The 25,446-nt window shown below is 49.1% G+C and overlaps 1 protein-coding gene across 1 annotated transcript; it reads left to right on the top strand.

Moving 5' to 3' along the window:
- Nucleotides 1-542: 542 nt before the first annotated feature.
- Nucleotides 543-14,734, top strand: LOC141996753 (C-signal-like). Its single transcript, XM_074969048.1, has 6 exons — nucleotides 543-689; nucleotides 3,609-3,660; nucleotides 5,649-5,823; nucleotides 7,377-7,557; nucleotides 13,231-13,353; nucleotides 14,621-14,734. The coding sequence occupies exons 1-6, from the start codon at nucleotides 543-545 to the stop codon at nucleotides 14,732-14,734; spliced, it is 792 nt and encodes a 263-aa protein (XP_074825149.1).
- Nucleotides 14,735-25,446: the final 10,712 nt, after the last annotated feature.

Raw genomic sequence — 25,446 nt, forward strand, 5'->3', positions numbered from 1 at the left:
CACTGACTCTCCTTTCCAGTTTTCTGATCACTGTTTTGTTTAACAAACTTTGCTCCATTTCCCTTCCTACCCTTTCTAGATCTGTGCAAGTCCGCTGAGCTATGTAGCACACTGGAGCTGCAGTTTCAGGGAACCTGTGTCTATGTACCCAACTGAGCATATAGCTAAAGCAAGAGAGAACCCCACAAAGAAGTTAGTGATGAAAGAAAAGGCTTTGGGGTAGCCTAAGATCTTAAGAATGATAAGAAAAATAACAGGGCTTTTCAGTCCCAATGACTTGCAGCTGTTCAAACAGCAAACTCGTGTTTCACCCTCATGTCCACTGACTCAGCTCTTGTTTATTCCGGATATTCATCAATGGAGTCATTTGCTCAAACATAGCATAAGCTTTTCAAACAAACTTATGCCTCCAATGAAACTAACAAAAAAGGTAGGCGGGGACTCGACTGAGTGAAATCAGCTCAGGGGAAATGACACAGCCCGTATTTAACTGAACTTGCAAAGAGACGGAGACAGAGACTAGAGGCAGCTGCAAAGAGACCATGGCAGGGTTTCATGTCCGTAGTGTCCTAGTGACTGGATCCAATCGAGGAATTGGTCTGGAGCTGATCAAGCATTTTATAGGGAAACCGAACCCACCCGAAGTGATCTTTGCCACCTGCCGGGACCCAGAGGGAGCGCGAGCGCAGGTGAGAAGCAGCTTTTTTGCTTAGCTGAACTTTGTTTTAGAAAATGTTCCCCCAAAAGGCATGCGATAAAGGCATGGGTTTAGATGAGGACTGAGTGAGTCGGTAACAGGTTTCCCAGCTGAATGTTCCCCTCCACCCCTGAAATCTCCTGCCCTGCTAAAACAGGGAACCTTGCAAGTTGCAGTAGGAGGCCTGATTTGGACTGACCCCAATTTTACCCAACCCTAACACTACTGGGCCTGATTCTCCACTGCCCTGCACCTTATGCAGAGCGGGTGTGAGGTGCTGCCATTCTGTTAGTTCCCCCCAACACACACACAGACATTCTGTCCGCCTCTGCCCTCCCTCTGCACACAGATCACCCCCAGTCATTGCTGCTCAGACGCTGCTCCTCCACTCCCCTTGACACTAATGAAACTCTACTGCTGCACGTTAACTATACGCAGCTCTCGTGCACGCTGTATCACTCACTTGTCCCCATTACCATGTAAAGTATTGGCTCCTCGCAGAGCCACAGCTAGAACATCACAGATATGTTACCCTGTAATGACGGCAGGGAGCCTGGCACGTTGCCCAGTCAGGTACCCAATTTGTTACAGATCCATAGGCCTGGATGCCAGGGGTCCAAAGCAGACCTGGCTGATGTTCATGCTTGGCGTGGGGAAGGATGCTGCTATTCAATAAACGCTCAGACATCTGAATCCAAAAGTGCATGATTTCTGCCCGACCACCTCACCGCCTCTGAGACCCCAGCCCTCCTTCCCCAGCAGTGCTGGGACCACCCATTAGCCCTTGATGTCGCCGTGGAGGAAGTGAGGTTTGCCTGTTGTCCCATAATCCTTCCTATAGTGGGAGCTCTCCCTGTGATGCTTCTTCCTCTCTGCCCTCCTTGCCCGAGCCCAAATGTCTATAGTGCTGCAACCTGAGCTAGGGGCCCTCCCACCTCTCAGGATCCTACAGTCTAGGCTCCTGTCCGAGCATGAACATCCACACTGCAATTAAGCAGCCCCTTAGCCTGAGCCCTGCGAGCCTGAGTCTGCTGGAATGGGCCAGGCAAAGGTATCTAATTGCAGTGTAGACATACCCTGCGAGGGTAATAAACTAAGTTCCCTCTGAGATAGCCCCAGCCCAGGAGCTGCCCCAGCGGGGATAGGCACCTCTCCCCTGGCCCTGGAGCTGCTGGGGCGAGAGAGATCTGGGGGGAGTCCTCTCTCCCTAACGCAGGCCCGGGACACCCTGAACCCCAAACCCCTCATCCCCAGCCCCACCCCAGAGCCCGCACCCCCAGCCAAGCCCTCACCCTCCCGCATCCCAACCCTCTGTCCTAGCCCTGAAGCCCCTCCCACATCCCAAACCCCTCATCCCCGGCCCCAACCCAGATCCCGCACACGCAGCCGGAGCCCGCACCCCCCGCACACACTCCAACCCTCTGCCCCAGCCCTGAGCCCCCTTCTGCTCTCCGAACCCCTCGGCCCCCACCCCTGCCACACATCACCTCCATATTGATGCACACAACAAAATTCATTCTGCACATGGATGTAAAAAATTAGAGGGAACATTGATACTAAATGGCTACTGCTCTCCAGCAACTGTCTTCAGGGAGGATCCCAGTGGCCCCTGCCTCTCCGTATCTGCCCATGGCTTGTCATGGAGAGGCAGGCCAGAAACCGATATCTAGAGCTGGGTGAATAATGGATATTTTGGTTTGCTGGCAATTCCAAAAAAGCAGACAAACAAAAATATTGTTTTGGCTCAAACCAAAAACAATTTTTACAAAAATGTAAGAAATTAAAAAAAAAATCTATTTTGGATCAAATGAAATGTTTGCTTCGATCTGAAACAAAATATTCTGATTCTGAGCAATTTTAAATGGTTTGGAAGGTTGTTTTTTTTTTTAAATTATAGGAAATTTCCTAACAAAAGTTGTTTCGAACAGAAATATTGAAACATTTTGATTTTTTCAGGTTTCTCTAGAAACCAACACAAATTCACAAGCTCTTTTGGTGTTATCGAATCTGCAACTTTTGCTCAAAGGAGTTTTGGCCAAAATTACTCACCCAGCTCTGCTGATATCCCCAACCAGACCCCCAATCCCCATATGACAGCAATGGGGCAAAAACGGTTTCTACCTTGCTACTTTATCACTGGTGCTAAAAGATGCACCTTGACTACTTCACAGCAGCCCATAGGAGATCTGGGAGGTTCCTTAGCTGTTTCTCAGGGCAATTACTAAAACATGAGCTGATCCCCAGTGCCTGCTCCTGCGGGCTCTGGAGAGGAGGCCCCTGCCCAGCAACTGGAACAAGAGAAAAATGTGTCAACAGGAGTGAGTGATGGGTATGGGGGAGCAGGTGAGTGATGGCTGGGGCAGAGTTGGGAGAATGGGGGAAAGAGGAGAACTGATGGAGAGAGGTTGAGGGGATGGGGAAGGAAGAAGAACCAGGAGGCAGGTTAAAAGAGAGGATGGTTGGGGGAAGAGGAGTGACAGACAGAAAAAGAGAGTGAACAACATGCAAGGTGTGTGGAAAGGGAAAGCCAGCTGAAGGACAGACTGGTTGGGGAACAGCATGGGGTAAAGGCCCTAGGCAGGGGAGAAGCTGGGACTTCATATGCACCCACTCTGATTTTTTGGTTGCATGATGACCCAGGTTGTTCCCATGGTCTTCACCCAGAGCAGTGCCCTGGTGTTCCCAGGCCAGCCACAGGGTCAGCTTCTGCTCTCTGTTAAACTCACATACCCCCATTCAAATGAATGGGATTGCATGTGGGTGACAGCAGAATCTGTGCCATAGGGCTGTGGGTGTTCTCGGTGCCAGGGCTCTGTCTGACGGGGCGATGCAGCATTTGTGCCTGTGTTTTCACTTAGGTTCCATAATGCTTTTTTTTTTTTAATTCTTCTTCTTCTTTTTTTCCTTCCAGGAATTAAAAAAATTGGCTTCCAAGCACCCAAACGTTATGATTCTGCAGCTAGGTACGTCCTCGGCACATCTCTCCTGCCAACCAGCATGCTGCAGACACTGCATGGCCAGCTGTCCTTTAGCTGCTTTCTGATTCGCAGTCTCTGCTCTGACCCTTTCCACGTCCATTCTTTTCCAGCTTCCTAGCACCTGACTAGATCGTAATCACTAGTGCAGCTAAACGGGCCACAACTTGTTAGTACGCTGCCAGTGTCAGTGGATCGTAGTTCCTCATCGCTGAATAATGCAGAAAGCGCAGTCACAGAGGCTGCCTGCCTTGTCTGGTAATCCGTGCCAAACACTGCACCTGGTTCTGCTCCCTTTAAATCAAAGAGGGGTTCTGTTCTGCCGCTGATTCCAGCATGGGAGCAGGACTGGATCATGCTCACCTTTGTGAGAACTGCAGTGAGAGAAGATGACAAACTAAATCTCAGCCAGGCCTAGTGTCGGCGGGAGCAGTCTCGATTGACAATAATAGGTAGAATATGCCTGACTGGTCCTTATACAACATGCCCTAAGGGGGGGTGAGGCTGTCACAGCACGAGACCTCATCTACTAATGCATGACCATACAATATACCAAGGTGCTGAATGAATCGTTCAGAAGAGATTAGGTGATTACAGTTTCCAGATCCATTCCAGTCTTAGTACAGTTTTTCCCCCTCCCTTCTAACTTTCTCAAAAATAAATCTCCCTTAGCCTGAAAATTCACAAAATTATTCTCCAGACAGAAGTGGTTTGTTGTGTTTTGTTTTGTTTTCAGTCTGTTGTTCACCCTCACACGCATGCAGATTCTTCTTTAGATTATGACCCTGGTTTTAACAAATTCAGTTGAGAAAATGTCTTTGGTTTAAATTGGTCTGAATTTCAAAGAGGCCATTTAGAGTCACTGAGAGCCTGATTATGAAAGGAGCTAAGCACATGCATCTATCAGTGACTTCAACCGGACTTCTCAGCATCTCTGAAAACCAGGCCCAATGGTGTATCAAGACAGGCACGCAAAATTAGTGGACACTTCTGGCCAAGATCACACAGGAAGTCTACGGCAGAGTTGGGATCCTGATCACCTGGTTCCTAACCCCATGTTTTAAGCACAGGACATAAAGTCTAAGCTCTTAAATCCATATTTAGGCACCTGAATAGACATGAACTACTGGCTTTCAGTGGTCGATCAGGCTACTAATATTCAGGTGCCAAAATATGGCTGTAGAAGCCTAACTTTAGGCACTCAAGTTTGACCATTTCTATCATAAAACTGAAACACAAAAACACTTGGAAGTTCTCAGCTAAGGTTGTCCATGATTGACATTCATTAACTTAGAGTAAATTTGTAAATTAGCACCAAGCTAGTTTTGATAAAACAGCTTTAAGTTGGCCAAAAGAGTCATTAGACACCGTTTTCACCTCTCTACTGCACAAATCACCGTCGCGTCTTCAAGTTACGTAGTACAACGTTAACGAGGGTAGGTGCAGCCATGAAAGCGGTCATTCCAAAATTTCCCTTTCCTTTCCAGAAGATCCTTCCTTAGTTTGCATCCAAACCCACACATCTAAGTGTAAGTGGCATTATATAAGTCTAACTTTGCACTTAAGATCTACTCAATAAACTCTTATTGCACTGAAGTCTCCAGTTCAGTAACCTAGAGATGTTGCCAGGAAGGCACAGGTCTGGGCTGGCTTGTTCTCAATTAAAAGTGCCTGGAAATACTTTATGAACTTTTTGCCTGAAACAGGAAATCCCTGACTGGATTTGTGCTCCCTGCCGTGATCTCAGGAATGGAGCGCACATTCTAACAGTGATGTGTTTAAAATTGGGCTGCGGGTTGTGAACGACCCATCAGAGTTAGGAGTGCTCTGCTCAACATATTAACTGAATTCTCTATCAGCTGTCTCTAGAGATGGGCTTTTAACCAGGCTACCAGAACTGTGGCTGTATTTATTTCATGTAGTATCAGGAATGGAACCAAACCGTGCTCATAACCAGTCCTGTATTCTCTCTCCAGAAGCTACAGATTCAGCGAGCATCAAGAGCGCTGCAAAGAAAGCTGAGGCCCGTCTGGGAGGAACTGGCCTAAATTTGCTGATAAATAATGCTGGCGTTATGCCACCAAGCACACTTGAGTCAGCCACTCCTGAAGATATGTTAAGCGTCTATAACACAAACGTTGTTGGGCCCAGGTAAGAGTCCACCTTCGGGTGAGAATACTTAGGATTTTTGGTTTAAAGCAAGATAATTAGCTGAAGAGATCTAGTATTTCACCCCACCCTGCTTTAAAAGGAAGTGGCCCATTTGTTAGCATTAGAATAGATTTTTCTGTGTTCTGGTAAAGCCCAGAGGTTCCAATCAGGGTCAGAGCTCTGTTGTGTTCCATGGTGTACAAACACAGAGGTCGGGGGGCGGTTGTCACAGCGAGCTGTTCAGAGGAGCAGACAGATACAGACCCTGCAGAAGGGTCCGAAGCAGTTGAGCCTTCCTAAGGCTTCCCCTGAATGTTTAGGTAATACAGACCTGCACATAGACCTGTTGTGTTAAACACCCTCTCTGTTATGCTTTGCCATGTTCCTGCTGCAAATGTTAAACTCTCCTTCCTTTTCCGAAGGTTCGTTTGGGTCACTGTATTCACCACTGCTTCCCGAAGGGAAGACTTGCAGATACAGCTGCATGAATTATGGATTTCTTGGTTTGTTGGCAATTTTGAAAAGTTAAAAAAAGTCATTCTGGATCAGAACAAAATGATAATTTTTGGCAAATCACAGAGTAAAAACTAATACTAATGATGATGATTATTATTATTACTTCTTCATCATTTGGTCAAACAAAACAGTTCAATTTTGAACATTTTAAAATATTTTTGGATTTCTTCAAGAGCAAATGAAAGGAAGTTTGAACCAAAATGTCATTTTGAAATGAAAAATTAAAATGTTTCAATTTTTTCAGAAACTTTCCCCAAAAGAACAAGTCTGTGAAATCGACGTGAATTTGTGAAATATTGCGGTGTCACTGAATCCGCATTTTTCACTGAAAAAAGTTTTGGTCAAAAACTTTTGCTCAGCTCTGCTTGCAGGTGCCAAACCAGACCCGCTCTGAGAGCTGGGGAATCTCAGGATTCCACCCTGGGGAGGTAACGGCACGAGGTGTAACACCTGATCAGGGGCTCTCAGAGACCAGAGAAGGGGTCAAAGGTGCAGCTGCCCTGGTAACACTGACACGCTCCGTTCGCTATAATGGGGTGACACAGGCCTAACAGAGAAGAGAATTTAGTGCACCCACTTTTTATGCCATTGGTGATCCAGACATTGCAAACCTCATCTAGATGCTTATTATTATTTATCAATTAGTATTATTATTGCTTACACAGCACTGTAATTGGACCCGGCATTTTACAGCTGGCAACATGCAGAGCAGAATAGAATCCAGCTCTCACTCTAAAGAATTTATAGTCTGAAGACACAAACAGGTTCAGGACAGACAGTGGCATTCTAGGGACATTCTAGGTGGTAGAAGGAACAGAACAGGTGGTGGTTGAGGAGTAGCTTGAAGGCGGAGATGCTCAGGGATAGCTAATTAGGAAGCTGTTCTAGCAAAAGGGGTGCCGTGAAGGCAGGTGGGAAATGGGGAGTGGGAGGAGGAAGCAAAGGGGGGAACCGGTCGTGGGGAGCCCAGGAAGTGGGACTCAGGTGCAGGCAGATTTAGGTCTGAGAAGCTGGTAAGTTTGTTATCAAGGACAAAGTGACCCAGTGTCTCCCCAGGCGTTCCTGCCCTTGCTGAAGAAGGCTGCCCAGGGCAGCAACCAGAAAGGGATGAGCTGCAGCAAGGCGGCCATTGTCAACATCTCCACTGTTCTGGGATCCATTGAGAAAACTCCTGAAACGTTCTCCTTCGTGCCAGTAGTCTCCTACCGCTGCAGTAAGGTATGGCTCCCCCAGGCTAACCAGTCATGGGGTAGTCACTGAATCTCATATTTCTCAGCCTGAAGATAATGAGTGAAGGTGATGACCATTCTGAAATAGTTACATCCACGATGCCCAAAATGGAGCATATTTAACCCCCAATAGGAAAGGTAGGTCTTTGTCCATCTCTTGTGACTGGTCCATATAACAGAATTAATTAAGTCTGTTAATTTTAATGATCTGGAAGATGGTGTGGATTGCACCCTCAGCTAGTTTGCAGATGACACTAAACTGGGAGGAATGGTAGTGTGACAAAGCTCTGTCCTTGCCTCCGTGGTTCCCGTGTTTCCTGGCAGATTTTTGCTAGCCTCAGAGGCTCACTGTGACTCTCCACGTAACCCTTCTCTCTCTGGAGACAAGGGTCACAGTCTACTGAGCCATTTTCATCATAAGCCAGCGAGGGAGGTGAGGAGAAGTTATCCTTCCTTGCACAGTCTCTGTTGTCTCCCACTCTCAGTGATTAATCCGGGGGCAAAGGTTGGCGGGTGGGGGGAGCCCGGGCCCACCCTCTACTCCGGGCTCCAGCCCAGGGATCCTATGGTAGCTGACCTTTTAGAAACATGACATGTACAATTCCCTGGGCTACTTCCCCCACAGCAGCCCTCATTTCCTCAAGCTCCACTTCACCCTTACCTCAGGGCCTCCTTCCTTGTGCCTGATATGGTGTGTACTACTGAGTCTCTCCAACAGCGCAACTTCCTCCCACAGCTCCTGACATGCACACCCACCTGACTGACTGGGAGGCTTTTAACTAGTTTCAGCCAGCCCTTGATTGGCTTCAGGTGTCCCAATCAACCTAGCCTTCTCCCTGCCTTCTGGAAAGTTCTTAATTGGCCCCAGGTGTCTTAATTGACCTGGAGCAGCTGCCATTTCACTTATCCTGGCACCAGGGATTTGTTTAGCCTGGAGCTAATATATCTATCTCCCACAACTTTTCTATAGCCATCAGGCCTTGCCCCGTCACAGTAGATACGCTAGAGGTTAGGGATAGGATACAGAGGGACCTAGACAAATTAGAGGATTGGGCCAACAGAAGTCTGATGAGGTTCAACAAGGACAAGTGCAGAGTCCTGCACTTAGGACGGAAGAATCCCATGAACTGCTACAGACTAGGGATGGAGCAGCTAGGCAACAGTTCTGCAGAAAAGGACCTAGGGGTTACAGTGGGCGAGAAGCTGGATATGAGTCAACAGTGTGCCCTTGTTGCCAAGAAGGCTAACGGCATTTTGGGCTGTTTAAGTTGGAGCATTGCCAGCCAATCGAGGGATGTGATCATTCCCCTCTATTCGGCATTGGTGAGGCCTCATCTGGAGTACTGTGTCCAGTTTTGGGCCCCGCACTACAAGAAGGATGTGGAAAAATTGGAAAGAGTCCGGTGGAGGGCAACAAAAATTATTAGGGGGCTGGAGCACATGACTTGTGAGGAGAGGCTGAGGGAACTGGGATTATTTAGTCTGCAGAAGAGAAGAATGAGGGGGGATTTGATAGCTGCTTTCAAAGACCTGAAAGGGGGTTCCAAAGAGACTGTTCTCAGTGGTAGCAGACGACAGAACAAGGAGTAATGGTCTCAAGTTGCAGTGGGGGAGGTTTAGGTTGGATATTAGGAAAAACTTTTTCACCAGCAGGGTGGTGGAGCACGGGAATGGGTTACCTAGAGAGGTGGTGGAATCTCCTTCCTTAGTGGTTTTTAAGGCCCGGCTTGACAAAGCCCTGGCTGGGATGATTTAGTTGGGGATTGATCCTGCTTTGAGCAGGGGGTTGGACTAGATGACCTCCTGAGGTCCCTTCCAACCCTGATATTCTATGATTCTATGAATAACCTTCCCTGTAGCACCCAGTGAGGGAAGAGGCAGGGGGGGAAAAGAACTCCTGGACCTTCTCCCGCTCCAGTGCTGGGACAGGGGCATGAAGAACCCCAGGGGTTGCAGATGGAGCAGTGGTGAGATGGGGAACAGAACTGATGTCAAGCTTGGGGGGGCAGAATTAACTGCTTTACAGAGATGGGGGTGATGATAACCCTCCCACACACTTTTGTCAGACTGCTATAAGCACTGACTGTGAGTGCATAGTTATTGATTTCACTCTGGGACAGGATGTAAAGTATTGCCCCCTTTTCCTTGGCGGCATAACAGGAACCATCCTCGGCCAGTTATAATCCACCATACTGGCCAGACTCCTTCTGAAGCGAGATGTATGTGGCGCTACAAAGGTGTTGGAAGCTTCATACTCTCTCCCTGGGAAGTTTGCTGCCCTCACAAATTCCACCACACTTGGCTCCAATGCTGCTAAGTCTTTTGATCTTACAATCTCCTATTGCCTCCACCCCACAGCTTGTAAATGCCCATGTGCGTTGAGCTCCCAAGGGGCATGGTCTCACCACGCGTCCCGTGGCCATCTTCTTGGAATTTCTTCCTGCATGTGCATGCTGCTGCTCTCTCCAACAGCCCAAGCTTTGTTTTAAGACCAATATTTTTCAGACACCCTGTTGCTCACCTGAAGGGTCCCAAGGTGCTGAGCAAACCCTGCAATGGAAAACCTGTCTTATGAAAGGAGACTGAAGGAGCTTGGCTTGGTTAGCCTAACTAAAAGAAGGTTGAGGGGAGATATGATTGCTCTCTATAACTACATCAGAGGGATAAATACCAGAGAGGGAGAGGAATTATTTAAGCTCAGTACCAATGTGGACACAAGAACAAATGGATATAAACTGGTCATTGGGAAGTTTAGACTTGAAATTAGATGAAGGTTTCTAACCATCAGAGGAGTGAAGTTTTGGAATAGCCTTCCAAGGGAAGCAGTGGGGGCAAAAGACCTATCTGGCTTTAAGATTAAACTCGATAAGTTTATGGAGGAGATGGTATGATGGGATAACATGATTTTGGTAATTAATTGATCTTTAACTATTCATGGTAAATAGGCCCAATGGCCTGTGATGGGATGTTAGATGGGATGGGATCTGAGTTACTACAGAAGATTCTTTCCTGGGTATCTGGCTGGTGAATCTTGCCCATATGCTCAGGGTTTAGCTGATCGCCATATTTGGGGTCGGGAAGGAATTTTCCTCCAGGGCAGATTAGAAGAGGCCCTGGAGGTTTTTCGCCTTCCTCTGTAGCATGGGGCACGGGTCACTTGCTGGAGGATTATCTGCTCCTTGAAGTCTTTAAACCACGATTTGAGGACTTCGATAGCTCAGACATAGGTGAGTGGTTTTTCGCAGGAGTGGGTGGGTGAGAGTCCGTGGCCTGCGTTGTGCAGGAGGTCAGACTAAATGATCATAATGGTCCCTTCTGACCTTAGTATCTATTACTCCTGGGGGAATTCTGCGCCAAAAACATAAAAAGTCTATGCCAGAAATTTTAAAATTCTGCACAAAATATTTTACAGTTCTGCAAAATGCTGCATTTTATTTGTGAAAATAACACAATATAATCATAGAATCATAGAATCATAGAATATCAGGGTTGGAAGGGACCCCAGAAGGTCATCTAGTCCAACCCCCTGCTCGAAGCAGGACCAATTCCCAGTTAAATCATCCCAGCCAGGGCTTTGTCAAGCCTGACCTTAAAAACCGCTAAGGAAGGAGATTCTCCAGTTTCAATTGTTTTTGTAATTTATTTAAAAATACCTGTCAACAAGTATGTCAACAATATAGACAACAGCAAAAAAGAGTCCCCCAGGAGTAGAGAGTTAAAGAAACCCCTATGACAATCCAGTTCCAGTTGGGGGCTGTTGGAGGGGCCTGTGTGGGGCCCCCAGAGCCCAGACACTTGCACTCACATCCCCCCCAGAGCCCAGCTGTGGGGAACTCCCCCAGCCCAGATACCCCCGTCCTGCTAGAGCCCAGCCAGGGGGCATTCCCTGTCCCAGTCACCAGCACCCCCAGAGCCTTTATTCCCCCCAGCTTCTTTACTGTTCTGCCAGGGTGTGGTGTGGTGCAGTCCTGACCTTCCTTGACCTTTTCCAGAGCTGGCTGGGTCTCCCAGGCCCTCTCCCGTCCTCAGGAGACTGAGTAGCAAGCAGAGCATGCAGCCTCCAGCCCAGCCAGCTTCAGCGCTCCAGCTCCTCTCACTGCTCTGCAGCCCCAATTTTGCGAGGGAAACAGGGAATTCTGCAAAATTCTGCATCATGCAGTGGTGCACACAAAAGCTGAGGCGCCTGACTTAGGCACCCGGACAGCCCAGCGCAGGTGCCTGCAGATGGCTGGTGTGTACAGCACTGTGAGATCCTTCAAGGGTCATCTTCACTGACCAAAAGGATCTTTATTTCCACTGCTCTGCTGAAGATGGCTAGAATTCCACTCCCTCCAAGTGCCCATGGAAATGCCCCTCTTACCACTGTGGCCTCTCTCTCCCTGCTCTGACCCACCTCCCATCGAAGTGTAAATGGGGAACTTTCCTGGCTTATACACTATGCCATTGGAATTCGCTAGTCAAAGGATCTGAGTCCTCGCTCTCACTCTCTTCAGAGGCCTGCCTGATCTCGGGGACTCCCTTTCTACTCTCGTCTGTGGCAGAGTCCTTGTAACCCTGACAAGGCTGGGCCCAGGATTCTTGGGGCTCGACTCCCAATCTGGTTGTCGTACTTAGGACAGGGCTCGAGTGTCTCCACTCCGGGGTACCCTTTCTGCTCCGGACGCTTCTCTGACCCACTGATTATCGCATATAGTTCAAAGCAAACACGATTTATTAAACAGCAAGTCCTTAAAAATAAGCTGAAACTGGGAAAGGTGAAAAGAAAAGCCGTCACCCCACTCTATGGCTTGCGGAAATCCCAAGCAGCTATGCCTGGAATGTAAGGGAAGTGCACAGTCTGCTCCTCACACATCCCAGGTCCCTGGCCAGGCCCTGGCTGTGCTGCAGGGATGCCGCAGGTCAGACAGTCACTCTGGCGGTTGCCACATGCCCTCGGGTTCTAGGTGGGAGGGCCCCTCCCCCCAGCGTCACCCCCCATGGTGGTTACGATCTCCCTCCCAGTGCGACCCGCAAGGCCTCTTGACTGGTGGGGTCTCCCTGTGCTGGGCCCTATGCCCAGGGACCCCGTCTGCCCAGCTGCTCCCTGCACCTGGCTCCAGACAGCTCCAGCCCCAGCCCCAGCTCCAGCTCCAGCTCCACTCTGCCTCCAGCACAGCTCTGATTCCAGCTCTCCTTAGCTTGGCCCCACTCAGGCCCAGCAGCTTCAGCACACATAGAGGATAGGACCCCCTGCCTCATGACTCCCTCAGCGGCCTGGATGACCTGTCAATCAGGCTGAGCTGGAGCCTTGGCCTCAGTCAGTCAGTCTCAGGGTCCTGATCTCTCATCGGCCCTTCCCCCTTCTTTTGGTATTGGGAGATGGCCAACCACAAAACCCCACTGAATATCAGTGAGGGGCCAACAGTTCCTTCACAGAAGGCTCCTTCTTCTCTTCTTCCCTTTGCTGCCTTTCCCTTGCCCCGGGATCTTCTTCCCCCTGCCACTGCAGCACTTCCCCCCTCCCCCCACCCTGGCTGAATCCCTCAGTTCCTGGCTAGTCAGGCAGTGAATGTTCATCAGTCCCAGATGCAGCGTCCCACAAGTGCGAATGAGCCGGGTTTGGTGGGTTGTGCCTGGGGGGTGTTGTGGCTCTGCTTTGGCTCACCATGTGCTTTGCCTCCAGGCGGCGCTGAATATGCTCACAAAGTGCCAGTCGATGGGATACAAGCAAGACGGGCTCCTGTGCACTGCGCTGCACCCGGGCTGGGTGAAAACCGAGCTGGGAAACTTTCAACCTAACGTGCAGGTAGTGATGGCTCTCAGCAGAGAGATTGTCTGGGGAAAGGTGGGGTTGCACCAGCATTTCCTTTTACTCAGAGATCCTTCTGCTGCCTCTACTGTGATATGTGTGTTGGCAGGGAAAACGAACTTGCGCCAGATACTTAATACAGCCATAATTAAATCATTTACTCAGGAGAAAAATGGAACAGTCACAGAGGATCCACCAGCCTTCAGGCCACATCATTCATGAAATAAAATGAAGGACTTTCAGCAAAAACAGGCTTCTGATGCTACAGAGCGGGCTGTGGAGAAAGCCTTCTGCAGCACACACTACTGAGCCTCATCTACCCCAATGATAGTTAGGAAATACAGGACCAGCGCATCTCCACCAGAGCTAAGCAACAACAGCATGAGGGCCAGTGTATCCCAGCTGCTGCTGTTTCTATGGCTGTGGTATATGCAGGCCTGCTCTGGGCAGGGTTAGAGGACAGGAAGCTAAAAAGGCCAATTGTCAGCGCATGCTGGTGCGCTCACCTTTGTTAGCACTGGGGAAGCTGAACTGGTCCTAGTGCAATGGTGCATGTCCCAAAATGGGTTTGTGTAGATGCAGCCTCTGAGCCATCCTCAGTCTTGAAATCAGTGTTTTCCAATGATGTACTCATTCCATTTCTATGTAAGTCCAGAGCTCCCCCTGTCTGTATAGCCACTAGGATTTGGGAAATGTTAACCATGGTGTCGCAGGGTGGCTGGCTCTTTAAGGGGAGTTGGGCGCAGCCTCACCCATGGCAGATCAGTTACTCCCCAGCTGAGACTGATCAGCTAGGGACCAGGTGATTAGAAAAGCCAGCAAGAGGCTCAGTTGGGGTAGAGAGCTGCCAGGAGCACGGAGACTGGTGGGAAGCCCCCCCCGTCAAGGTGAATCACTGCTGGGAGCAGGGTGTGGTAAGTGGCCTGTTGAATGGAAACCTTTAGGGGCTAGACAGGCCCCCACAGAAGACTCCAGGTTAGGGGGAAGGGACACTTGATTGAGCTGCACTAGTTTTATATGCAAAAGAAGATTCTTTAGGCCAGGAGTTCTCAGACCCCCTTCAGGCAAGTGGGATCCAACCCAGTTTCAGAGGGTCACAACTGCCTTCCTTGCTAGATGGCCAGATACCCTGGATTTCTTTCTGTTGGAACATGGGGTCACTATATGGAAGAGGTTGAGAACCCCCAGCCAGCCCTGGATACTCAGTGCTTGGAGAGGAAAGTGCAGCTGTATTCTGTCTCACACTCTGGCATGAATGTTGCAGGCAGACCTGACGGTGGACGAGAGCGTGAGCGGGCTCATGAAGGTGATTTGTGACCTCTCTGAGAAACACCATGGCGTCCTGATGAGCTGGGAAGGAAACACCCTGCCCTGGTGAGAACCCAGCGTGGAGGTGTGAAAGAATCAAGCAGAGCTGAGCACTCTGGCACCTCTCTGTGCAACTGTCATAAATATGGATGAATAAAAATCACTCCCTGAATCAGAGCCTGTGTTGAGTCTCTTCTCAGGGGTGCCATGGGGGCAGGAGACAGCAATGGGACACAAACCAAGGAAGAGAACTACTTTAAATGGGCAAATCCTTCACTTAGTGCCAGCAGTGCAGAGGGCCCCACCTGCAGCACACCTGCCGCAGTTCCAATGGCTGGGGGAGAGCCTGCCCCAGCCGCCCTCCCCACCATACACACTATGCCAGCTTTCTCACTTCCATTCAACGCTGGCCACCCCACCAGAATCCACCACCCCTACGAACACTGCAGTTTGCTCGCTACACTTTCATGTTGGCTGGGTCCCCCACTGGGCTGCTGCGCAGTCTGCTGCCCTCCTGGTGCCAGCTCCTGCAGCTCTGGACCCTGCCACTCTCCCCACTGCTCCAAGGGCTGACACTCATTGGATTGGTTCTGGCCAAGGCCTCCCCCAGCTCAGTGACATCACTATACATTTCCAAGCACTATACCGGGGACAAGGTGCAGCACACCCCAGCCAGGCAGTCCTGAGCCAAGGTCAGAGGAGGAAGCAGCTGTGCATTGGCAGCTGGAACAGGGGGCAGAAAGAAAGGGCTGCCCATTTGGGGTCACAATATGAAAATGCTGCTGCACTGGGGCCCAGAGCCCAATCTCTTTACTAGTATGATGAACTGAGGGTCTCCATCTGCTGAGAGCTGGGCGATAGGTTCATTTTGTCCATCCGAGCTCCTGTCCCTGTGGCAAGTGGAAAAGCCCAGTGGCTATTTTTTTCCACTGGAAATACCTCGCCTGATTCATCCCAAGACCGCATTAGCTTTTTTCATGGCCATATCACATTGGTGGTTCATAGTCATCCTGTGGTCAACCAATACTCCAAGGTCCTTCTCCTCCTCTGTTACTTCTAATTGGTGCGTCCCCAGGTTATAACTAAAATTCTTGTTATTAATCCCTAAATGAATGACCTTACACTTCTCACTATTAAATTTCATCCTATTACTATTACTCCAGTTTACAAGGTCATCCAGTATGATATCCCGGTCCTTCTCTAAATTGGCAATACCTCCCAGCTTTGTATCATCCGCAAACTTTATTAGCACACTCCCACCTTTTGTGCCGAGGTCAGTAATAAAAAGGTTAAATAAGATTGGTCCCAAAATCGATCCCTGAGGAACTCCACTGGTAACCTCCCTCCAGCCTGACAGTTCACCTTTCAGTAGGACCCACTGTAGTCTCCCTGTTAACCATTTCCTTCTCCACCTTTCAATTTTCATATTGATCCCCATCTTTTCCAATTTAACTAATAATTCCCCACGTGGCACCGTATCAAACGCCTTACTGAAATCTAGGTAAATTAGATCCACTGTGTTTCCTTTTGTCTAAAAAATCTGTTACTTTCTCAAAGAAGGAGATCAGGTTGGTTTGGCACGATCTACCTGTTGTAAAACCATGTTGTATTTTGTCCCATTTACCATTGACCTCAATGTCCTTAACTACTTTCTCCTTCAAAATTTTTTCCAAGACCTTGCATACTACAGATGTCAAACTAACAGGCCTGTAGTTACCCAGATCACGTTTTTTTCCTTTCTTAAAAACAGGAACTATGTTCGCAATTCTCCAATCACATGGTACAACCTCTGAATTTACAGATTCATTAAAAATTCTTGCTAATGGGCTTGCAATTTCATGTGCCGATTCCTTTAATATTCTTGGATGAAGATTATCTGGGCCCCCTGATTTAGTCCCATTAAGCTGTTTGAGTTTCTCTTCTACCTCAGATATGGTAATATCTACCTCCATATACTCATTCCCATTTGTCATGCTACCATTATCCCTAAGATCCTCATTAGCCTCATTAAAGACTGAGGCAAAGTATTTGTTTAGATATTGGGCCATGCCTAGATTATCCTTGACCTCCACTCCATCCTCAGTGCTTAGCGATCCCACTTCTTCTTTCTTTGTTTTCTTCTTATTTATATGGCTATAGAACCTTTTGCTATTGGTTTTAATTCCCTTTGCAAGGTCCAACTCTACTTGACTTTTAGCCTTTCTCACTTTATCCCTACATGTTCTGACCTCAGAAAGATAGCTTTCCTTGCTGATCCCTCCCATCTTCCACCCCCTGTATGCTTTTTGTGTCCTGTCCTGAGGCTTCCTCGTCCCCTTTTCCCACCCACACCTTCAGGCAGCTGCTGCAGGAGCGCACGAGGGAGGCTCTTGTGTTGCTAGGCAGCTCTGTATGGCTGTAAGGGGAAAGAGCTGAGGCTCCTGACTCGACCTGCCATTGACTCGCGCGGCTCTGTGCTCAGTCAGCCGGGGCGGGCCAGGCTGCGGATGTGACTCAGGCTTGGGTAGCATGGCCGTGCTTCCCTGATGAGGCATGAGGCAGGCCAAGAGCTTTGCGCAGCCAAAAGGGAAGTGAGAGGGAGGAAGTCTTAGAGCCTGCACCTCTTGTCCATTTTTCCCTTGCCGCTTGGGCAGAGGCGGGAAGGGAGCGAAACATGCCTGGCTGAAGGTTTTTGCTCAGCCTTGAGGATTAAACCCGAGCCCCCGGTGTGGCTGCTGGGAGATGGATTTTTGTGTTGCATCCAGCGCAAGCTTCAGGCCACCAGCTGAAGTCACTGTGTCCAAGAGGGATGGCTTCGAGGCAGCAAAAGGGTGACTTAATGGCTCCCAGCAGACCTTGAGGAGCCCACGAGGAGCATGCCTTCAGCAGCATCCCTGGGGGAGCATAAACCACCCTCCTTTCGATTAACAGCTGAACGCACTGACCTATGATGCCACACTGACACCTACCAGCAGCTGGTTTGGCAGGGCCGCTGCCCAGCAGCCTGCACCGCTTCCTGCCAGTGCCAGAGCTTGCAAAGTGCTAGCCGGGAGCCAGGGCCTCTAAGTGCTGCACCCATAACACAGAGCTCAATTAATCAAAACCCTCTTCTGCTAGCACTGGGCCTCCTTTTTCTTACACTGTCTAGTTGGCAGCCGGTATCAAGCGGAGTGCCCCAAGGGTGGCTCCTGGGGCCGCTTTTGTTCAATATCGTCATTAAGGATCTGGAGGATGGTGTGGATTGCACCCTCAGCAAGTTTGCAGATGACACTAAACTGGGAGGAGTGGTAGGTACACTGGATGGTAGGGATAGGATGCAGAGGGACCTAGACAAATTGGAGGATTGGGCCAAAAGAAATCTGAGATTCAGCAAGGACATGTGCAGAGTCCTGCTAAGATTCTATGATTCTATCCCTGATTATCTTGGCTAATACCTGATGCACCTATCCTGAGGAACTGATCTGATTCTTTGTTGAACCCATTTATATTTTTGGCCTTCAAAACATAATGAACACACATCTACAACCCCAAGAGGGCTTGACAACCACAAGAATTCTAAAAACATGAGTTATACACCCCGAAGTCAAGAAACATTAATAAAGACATGATATTTTGTTCTTATGTGCCTCTTTGTTCCTGAGCCTTTAGAGTTCAGTAAGGCCAAGTTCACAAAATCTGGAGCCTAAACACCTGAATGAATCTTGGTCTACCCGCATACTTTTCCTGTTGCCTCTCCCAAACATTTCATAGACCTACGGCCATATCTACACTACAAGCGTATGTTAACTCAAGTTGTGTCAGTATAGACTCACTACGGTTACTATATCACTTGTGTGACGTACTTACTTGTGCTAGTGTAATAAATAAAATAGAACTGTAATGGTCAGAGATCGCACCAGCATAGAAGTATATTGAAAGAAAAACGCTAAGGAAATTAAGAGTTAAAATTATCCTCCGCGTGTCCCGCGTCCCACTAAAATAAACCCAACCCACAGGTCACTTGGGCAGAAGTATCAGTGTCACGATGCTCCATTGTTAGCACAGTAAATGAAGCTGCAAAATAAATGATGTTTAAATGACCTCACTCTATTTTTTACAGTCCTGTATGAAGAGGTAATTGATACAGACATGCACCAGACAGGGTCATTTGGAAGCCGAAGACTTTATGCTTCTATCCCACGCCACTGTCAAGTTTTAGCAAATTAGGACAAGTCAGCAAATAAGAACAACCTCAGGTATCACTAACTGCTATAGGTAGCAAACTCCTACAGGTAGCAGTTTCTGGAACTACACCTGTGCAGCTCTGCTCCCCGGCTCTTCTTGGGTTCCTGCTCTCTCCTTAGCTCGGCCCCACGCTGGCCCAGGTAGTTCTAGCTCACATGGAGGATGGGACCCCCCCCGGGCTGGTGACTCCCTCATGAGACTGCCTGCCCTGTCAGTCAGGCTGATCTGGAGCTTTGGCCTCTCCCCATTGCCCCTGGGGACTGTCAGTCTCAGGGTCCTCATTTCCCATTGCCCCTTGCCCTTCTATTGGTACTGGGAACCAGCCAACCAAAACCCCCCCACTAAGTTTAGCGTAAGGGGCCAACAGTCCTCGTACACAAGCCATCCCCATGAGGGTCACAGATGTCCAGCAAAGCTAGTGCAAACTGGTCCCATGATGTAACGGTCAGCACTCAGGACTCTGACTCCTGCAATCTGAGTTCAAATCTTGGTGGGACCGTGTGTTGGCTTGTGGTAAAGCCCTGGAGCTCAAAGTGCTCACCTCTCCTGTCTCTGGTTGCGCAAGAGTGAGTCCTTTCCCCCTGCTGGGTGACTCACGCCCACTGGAGCCAGGTCTTTGGATGGGAGGGCCGCAGTGGGTTGGGGGGCTCTAGAACTTCCCAACCTGGCTACTGATTCCTGTGGTTTGACCTGATGGTTGGGATTCTCGCTGCGTCACCTGATGTCCACAAGTTTGGCCCTTGTGCTTGCTGCCACATGTTTCCTCTTGCCCACATGGCGCTTAAAGAAAGAAGTGCCAGGGCCAGACCAGGGCCAGACTTCATAGTCAGGGAAAGGCAGGAGGGAGGAAGAGTCCCAGGCTGGAGCCCAGCACACCTTTCCTCCTCTGGGCACCTAGAGCAGAGGCGGGTGGTGCTGACAGCTGCAAGGGAAGGCCTAAAAGCCAAGAGAACCTGAGGGCGGGGCAAGAGGAGGGGAGGACCATGCCTATGCCTGGCCAGCAGACAGCCACAAAGACACCTGGCCAGCCTGCGCCTTGGCATGCCAAACACCCACTGAAAGCGTGCTTAAACCACTTGGTGATTGGGAAGGAAACCTGCTGAAATCTGTGTGTTGCACCAGCCAGAGAAGGAAGTAGAAGTCACGATACAAAAAAAACCACCACCACCTTTTTGCTGTTGGAAGGGGGTGAGAACTGGCTTGTTTGCACTGACTGTGCAAACTGAAACTAAACCCATGGCTACACTTATGGGGCAGCTGGAACCTTTTGAGGAGACAATAGTGCAATGGCACATATATACTGAGCGTTTTGAGCTTTTTGTTATTGCAAATCACATTACAGAAGAGAAGAAAGTGCCACTATTCTTAAGTGTTGTAGGGGTAAGACCTACTCCCTGCTATGCAGCTTACTACACCCTGGTAAGCCTGAGAACAAATCTTACCGTGATATTGTGGAAATCCTTGGGTCCCATTTTTCTCCAAAACCACTGGTAATTCCTGAAAGATATAGAATATAGAATATCAGGGTTGGAAGGGACCTTAGGAGGTCATCTAGTCCAACCGCCTGCTCAGAGCAGAACCAATCCCCAATTTTTGCTGCAGATCCCTAAATAGCCCCCTCAAGGATTGAACTCACAACCCTGGGTTTAGGAGGCCAATGCTCAACCAAAAAGAAAAGGAGTACTTGTGGCACCTTAGAGACTAACCAATTTATTTGAGCATAAGCTTTCGTGAGCTACAGCTCACTTCATCGGTTGCATCCGATGAAGTGAGCTGTAGCTCACGAAAGCTTATGCTCAAATAAATTGGTTAGTCTCTAAGGTGCCACAAGTACTCCTTTTCTTTTTGCGAATACAGACTAACACGGCTGTTACTCTGAAAAATGCTCACCCAGTGAGCTGTCCCACAAAAAGAAACCAAAAAGAAGATGAAACAGCTGTAGGATAGGTAGCAACTTTGAAAAGTCTTGCAGAATTTACTGTGAATTTAAGATGTTAAATGACGCCCCACGTGACAGGTTAATGTGTGGCCTGCACAGTGAATCTACACAGAAGCGCCAATCGACAGAGGCTCAGCTTACCTCCAGAAGGCTGTTGATTTTGTGGTCTCTGTGGAACTGGCTACAAAGGAGGCGCAATCCATCGGTGCATCCCCTAGGGTGCATAAGGTGTCACAAGAACCTACCCACAAAACTGTGCCGAGTCAGGAATGTTACCGCTGTGGTGGGCCGTGTCACCAGGTATTGGAATGCTGGTGTCAGGACCTGGTGTGTCGACACTGGGGCAAAAAGGGACAAGCTGAGTGTGCCTGTAAACAAAAGAAAAAGAGACCTGTGGTCTGGCCGATGTTAAGGAAAAGTTAGCACATGTGACTCCATTTTGGTTTGGGGCCCACCATTGTCCAAAAACAAGCACATCATGCACCAGGAGGCATGTTCCTTAGCTACTGCATTCCTGTGAAAATCCTCCTCCTTGTCTCCAGCCTGCCTTGACTCCCAGTATCTGTTCTTTGTCAGTCCCTAAACTCCCTATCTCCTGGCCTTTGATGTGAGGCCTCCCATCCTGATAATAAAAGTTACTGATGCATGGCTTTAGGACCATGCTGTGTAATTAACATACTAGTTTAGCACGAGGAATGCACCAAGCAGGGATAGGTGGTAGATAAGAAAAGGGTTTGTTTATTGGCTAAGGTTTCCGATGCACGAGGGCAACATGCTTTGCTAAAAAGTATATAACCTTTGTATAATCTGTATTCGGGGTCCCCTCCTGGCTAGCAGGGGGGCACCATGCTCGAGCATAATAAACTTAGTGTCTTTTGGGAACTCTGCAGTTGTGGACTTTGTTTATGTGCCTCAGCCTAGATTCGAACTGTGTGTGACCTATCAGGTATAATTCGCAGCAGTTGTGTGCGTGTCCTACCAGGTGTAATTCGTAGCATTTGTGTGCGTGTCCTACCAGGTATAATTCGCAGCAGTTGTGTGCGTGTCCTCTCAGGTATAATTCGTAATACCGACCAGAAAGGGAAATCCGCACACCCTGGAGCAGACCCAGGATGACCAAGGGGACACCACGTCATAAGAAGAAGAGCCACTGCACATTTTGTCTTTGGCAATGGGCTCACATGAACACTGGGTAACCCCGTTTTTGGACGGCAAACCGATATGCATGGAGCTGGACACCGGTGCAGCCGCCTCGCTGGTCTGAGGCTGTGTATAAAGAAAAGCTAGAGCATCTTCCGCTTCAGGCAATGAAAACTATTCTGAAGACGTACACGGGAGAAGCTGTGCCTTTGTTGGGCACGATTGATGTTAAGGTGGAGCTCAATGGACTGGTTGCTAAATTGCCACTGTTTGTGGTGAGAGGTAATTACCCAGCCTTAATGGGTAGGTCTTGGCTTAGGAAGATCCAGCTGAACTGGGCAGAAGTGCACCGAATGACTAAAGAAGAAACCGGTCTGACCACTGTACGAAGGAAACATGCTGTTGTTTTTGGAGAGGATCTGGGAAGTATGAAGGGAATCACTGTGACATTGAACATTAAACCTGACAGTCAACCAAAATATCTGAAAGCCAGAACTGTGCCATATGCCATCAGGCCGAAAGTTGAAGCAGACCTGGAGCACGTGGTCACAAATGGAGTCCTAATACCAGTTACCCATAGCCTATGGACAACTCCTATCATTCCAATAGTGAAGAAAGATGGCTCCCGCAGGAGATGCGGAGATTTTAAAGTCACTGTCAGCCCGGTGTTGTGTGCAGAGCAATATTCGCTTCCCCGCATCAATGACCTCTTTGCGGGCCTGACTGGGGGACAAAAGTTCAGTAAGATTGATCTGAGTTAAGCGTATTTACAGATGCACGTCGATAAAAAGTCCCAAGAGCTGTGGACTATTGTGACGCATAAAGGGCTTTATCGATACTGTCGCCTACCCTTCGGACTAATGTCTGCTCCCGCCCTGTTCCAGAGGGCTATGGACCAGATCTTGTGTGGCTTGCCAGGAGTCCAGTGCTATCTGGACAACATCCTGGTCATTGGAAGGAATGAGGATAACCTAAAGAATTTAGAGGCTACCCTACAAAGACTGGAAGAGTATGGCCTAAGAGTCCATAAAGACAAATGTGAATTCTTCCAGCCCTCTGTTGAATATTTGGGACACATCATTGATGCTACGGGCCTTTGTAAGGCCCTTGCAAAAGTTAAGGCTATTGTGGAGGCTCCCCCTCCTCGAAATGTTAGTCAGCTTTGCTCGTTTCTAGGACTATTGAACTACTATGGAAAGTTCATCTCGCAGTCAGCCACACTGCTAAAACCAGTTCACGAACTCCTTGGGCAGAACAAGGCCTGGAAGTGAACTGAAGCCTGTAACGTTGCATTTAACACAGCTAAGGGTGCACTGCTAAATTCTGAAGTTCTGACGCACTTTGATCCATCCTTACCTCTACAGTTGGCCTGCGATGCCTCCCCTTATGGAGTAGCAGCGGCCGTGTCACAGATTATGCCTTCGGGAGAAGAGCGACCTAAGCCAGTGGCTCTCAAATTTTTGTACTTGTGACCCCTTTCACATAGCAAGCCTCTGAGTGCGACCCCCTCTTATAAATTAAAAACACTTTTTAATATATTGAACACCATTATAAATGCTGGAGGCAAAGCGGGGTTTGGGGTGGAGGCTGACAGCTCGCGACCCCCCATGTTATAGCCTCGTGACCCCCTGAAGGGTCCCAACCCCCAGTTTGAGAACCCCTGCTCTAAGCAAAGCAGAAACTAACTGTGCCCATCTCGAACATGAGGCATTGGGAATCTTTTTCGGAATTTGGACATTTCATCAGTACCTGTTTGGCTGGACATTTACTCTTCTCACAGACCATCGACCTCTGACTTCAATTTTTGGACCCCACACAGGCATTCCCCCATTAGCTGCAAGTCGTATGCAACGTTGGGCATTGTTGCTTTCTGCGCACACATATGAAATCAAATAGTGGAAAGCCACTCTGCACGGCAATGCAGATGGCCTCTCAAGTTTGCCTTTGCCAGTCAAACATCAAGATATTGCCCAGAAAGAAATCTTTTACTTTGAACTGGTAGAGCGTATACCCACCACCGTTACTCAGGTAAAGAAGGCAACTTGCGTTGACCCAGTATCGTCTCAAGTTATGGACCTGGTGATGCATGGCAAATCTTGACGAACCTCTCTGGTCTCACCTGACCTTGTTACCTACATGTCCAGGAAGATGGAGTTATTGATCCAATCTGGTTGTTTGTTGTGGGGGAGACTCGTTATTATCCCACCACCACTGAGATCACAGATGTTAGAATAGCTCCATTCTGGTCACTGTGGAATTGTGCACATGAAGGAAATTGCACAAAGTTATTTTTGGTGCCCTGGATTGGACAGTGCTATTGAAAGAGAAGGCAAGAGCTTGTATGTCATGTCAGGGTGTGATGAATGCACCCCAGTGGGCACCCCTACACCCCTGGAACTGGCCTAAAAACCCATGGCAACGTATTCACGTTGACTTCGCTGGCCCACTTGAAGGAAGCATGTTCTTGGTGGTGGTAGATGCCCATTCTAAATGGCCAGAAGTCTCTATAATGCAGTCCAGTACATAAAACCACCTTCCCCCACCCCTGCCCCCTTCAGTAGATCCATGAGGTTTATGTTAGATCACCTGTGACAGGTTCCCTGGAGTGCAACCTGGAACTGGGGTACCGCTGAGCCCTCTGGCTTACCAGCCTGGGCTCACTTTCACACTGCAATGATGTGACCAGCTGCAAACCCCTCCAGGTCCTGCACTCACACAGCCATCCACAGGCAGGGACACACCCAGCTGAGTTACATGAATGCTTCTCCTAGCCACTCATGAACTAACAATAGACAGGCTCCAGCCAATTCCTCCAGTTCCCCAGCCTTGCACCCTAGAGCTGTCCCGTCTTGCCCTGGTCAGAAGCCTGACCAGTGTCAGTTTATTACCCAGTCCGCACCTCCCTCAATGTGGAGAGGACATACACCAGCTTTTGTACACTGAACAGATTTCCCTCAGATAGGGAAATCTGCTCAGTGTACAAAAGCTGGTGTACCGGGCGCGGGTGACCGGGACAGACTAGAGCTGCCTCTCTCTCTGGCCGAGTTCTCGGAAGCCCTCTGCCGCATGCCCACCAATAAATCTCCGGGCATGGACGGGCTGACCGTGGAGTTCTACCGCATGTTCTGGGACGTCCTCGGCCCAGACCTAGTCACCGTCTGGGCCGAGTCTTTGCAAAGCAGGGTCCTCTCTCTCTCGTGCAGGCGAGCCGCGCTCGCCTTATTGCTGAAGAAGGGGGACCTCTGTGACTTACGGAATTGACGTCCAGTCTCGCTCCTCAGCACGGACTACAAAATTGTAGCAAAGGCCATCTCGCTGTGGCTGGGGTCCGTGCTGGAGGACATGACACACCCAGACCAGACCTACACTGTCCCGTGCCATACCATCTTTGATAATCTGTATCTGATCCAGGATCTCTTGGAGCTTGGGTCTAGGGATGGTCTGTCGTTCGCCCTCCTGTCCCTGGATCAGGAGAAGGCATTCAACAGGGTGGACCACGG

This window comes from Natator depressus, chromosome 12, assembly GCF_965152275.1.
Source record: "Natator depressus isolate rNatDep1 chromosome 12, rNatDep2.hap1, whole genome shotgun sequence".
NCBI classification, from domain to species: Eukaryota; Metazoa; Chordata; order Testudines; family Cheloniidae; genus Natator; species Natator depressus.

Coding starts and splice junctions, on each gene's coding strand:
- LOC141996753 (XM_074969048.1), top strand. CDS start 543: ATGGCAGGGTTTCATGTCCGTAGTGTCCTAGTGACTGGATCCAATCGA. Junction 690..3,608: donor CAGAGGGAGCGCGAGCGCAG/GTGAGAAGCAGC, acceptor TTTTCCTTCCAG/GAATTAAAAAAATTGGCTTC. Junction 3,661..5,648: donor CGTTATGATTCTGCAGCTAG/GTACGTCCTCGG, acceptor TTCTCTCTCCAG/AAGCTACAGATTCAGCGAGC.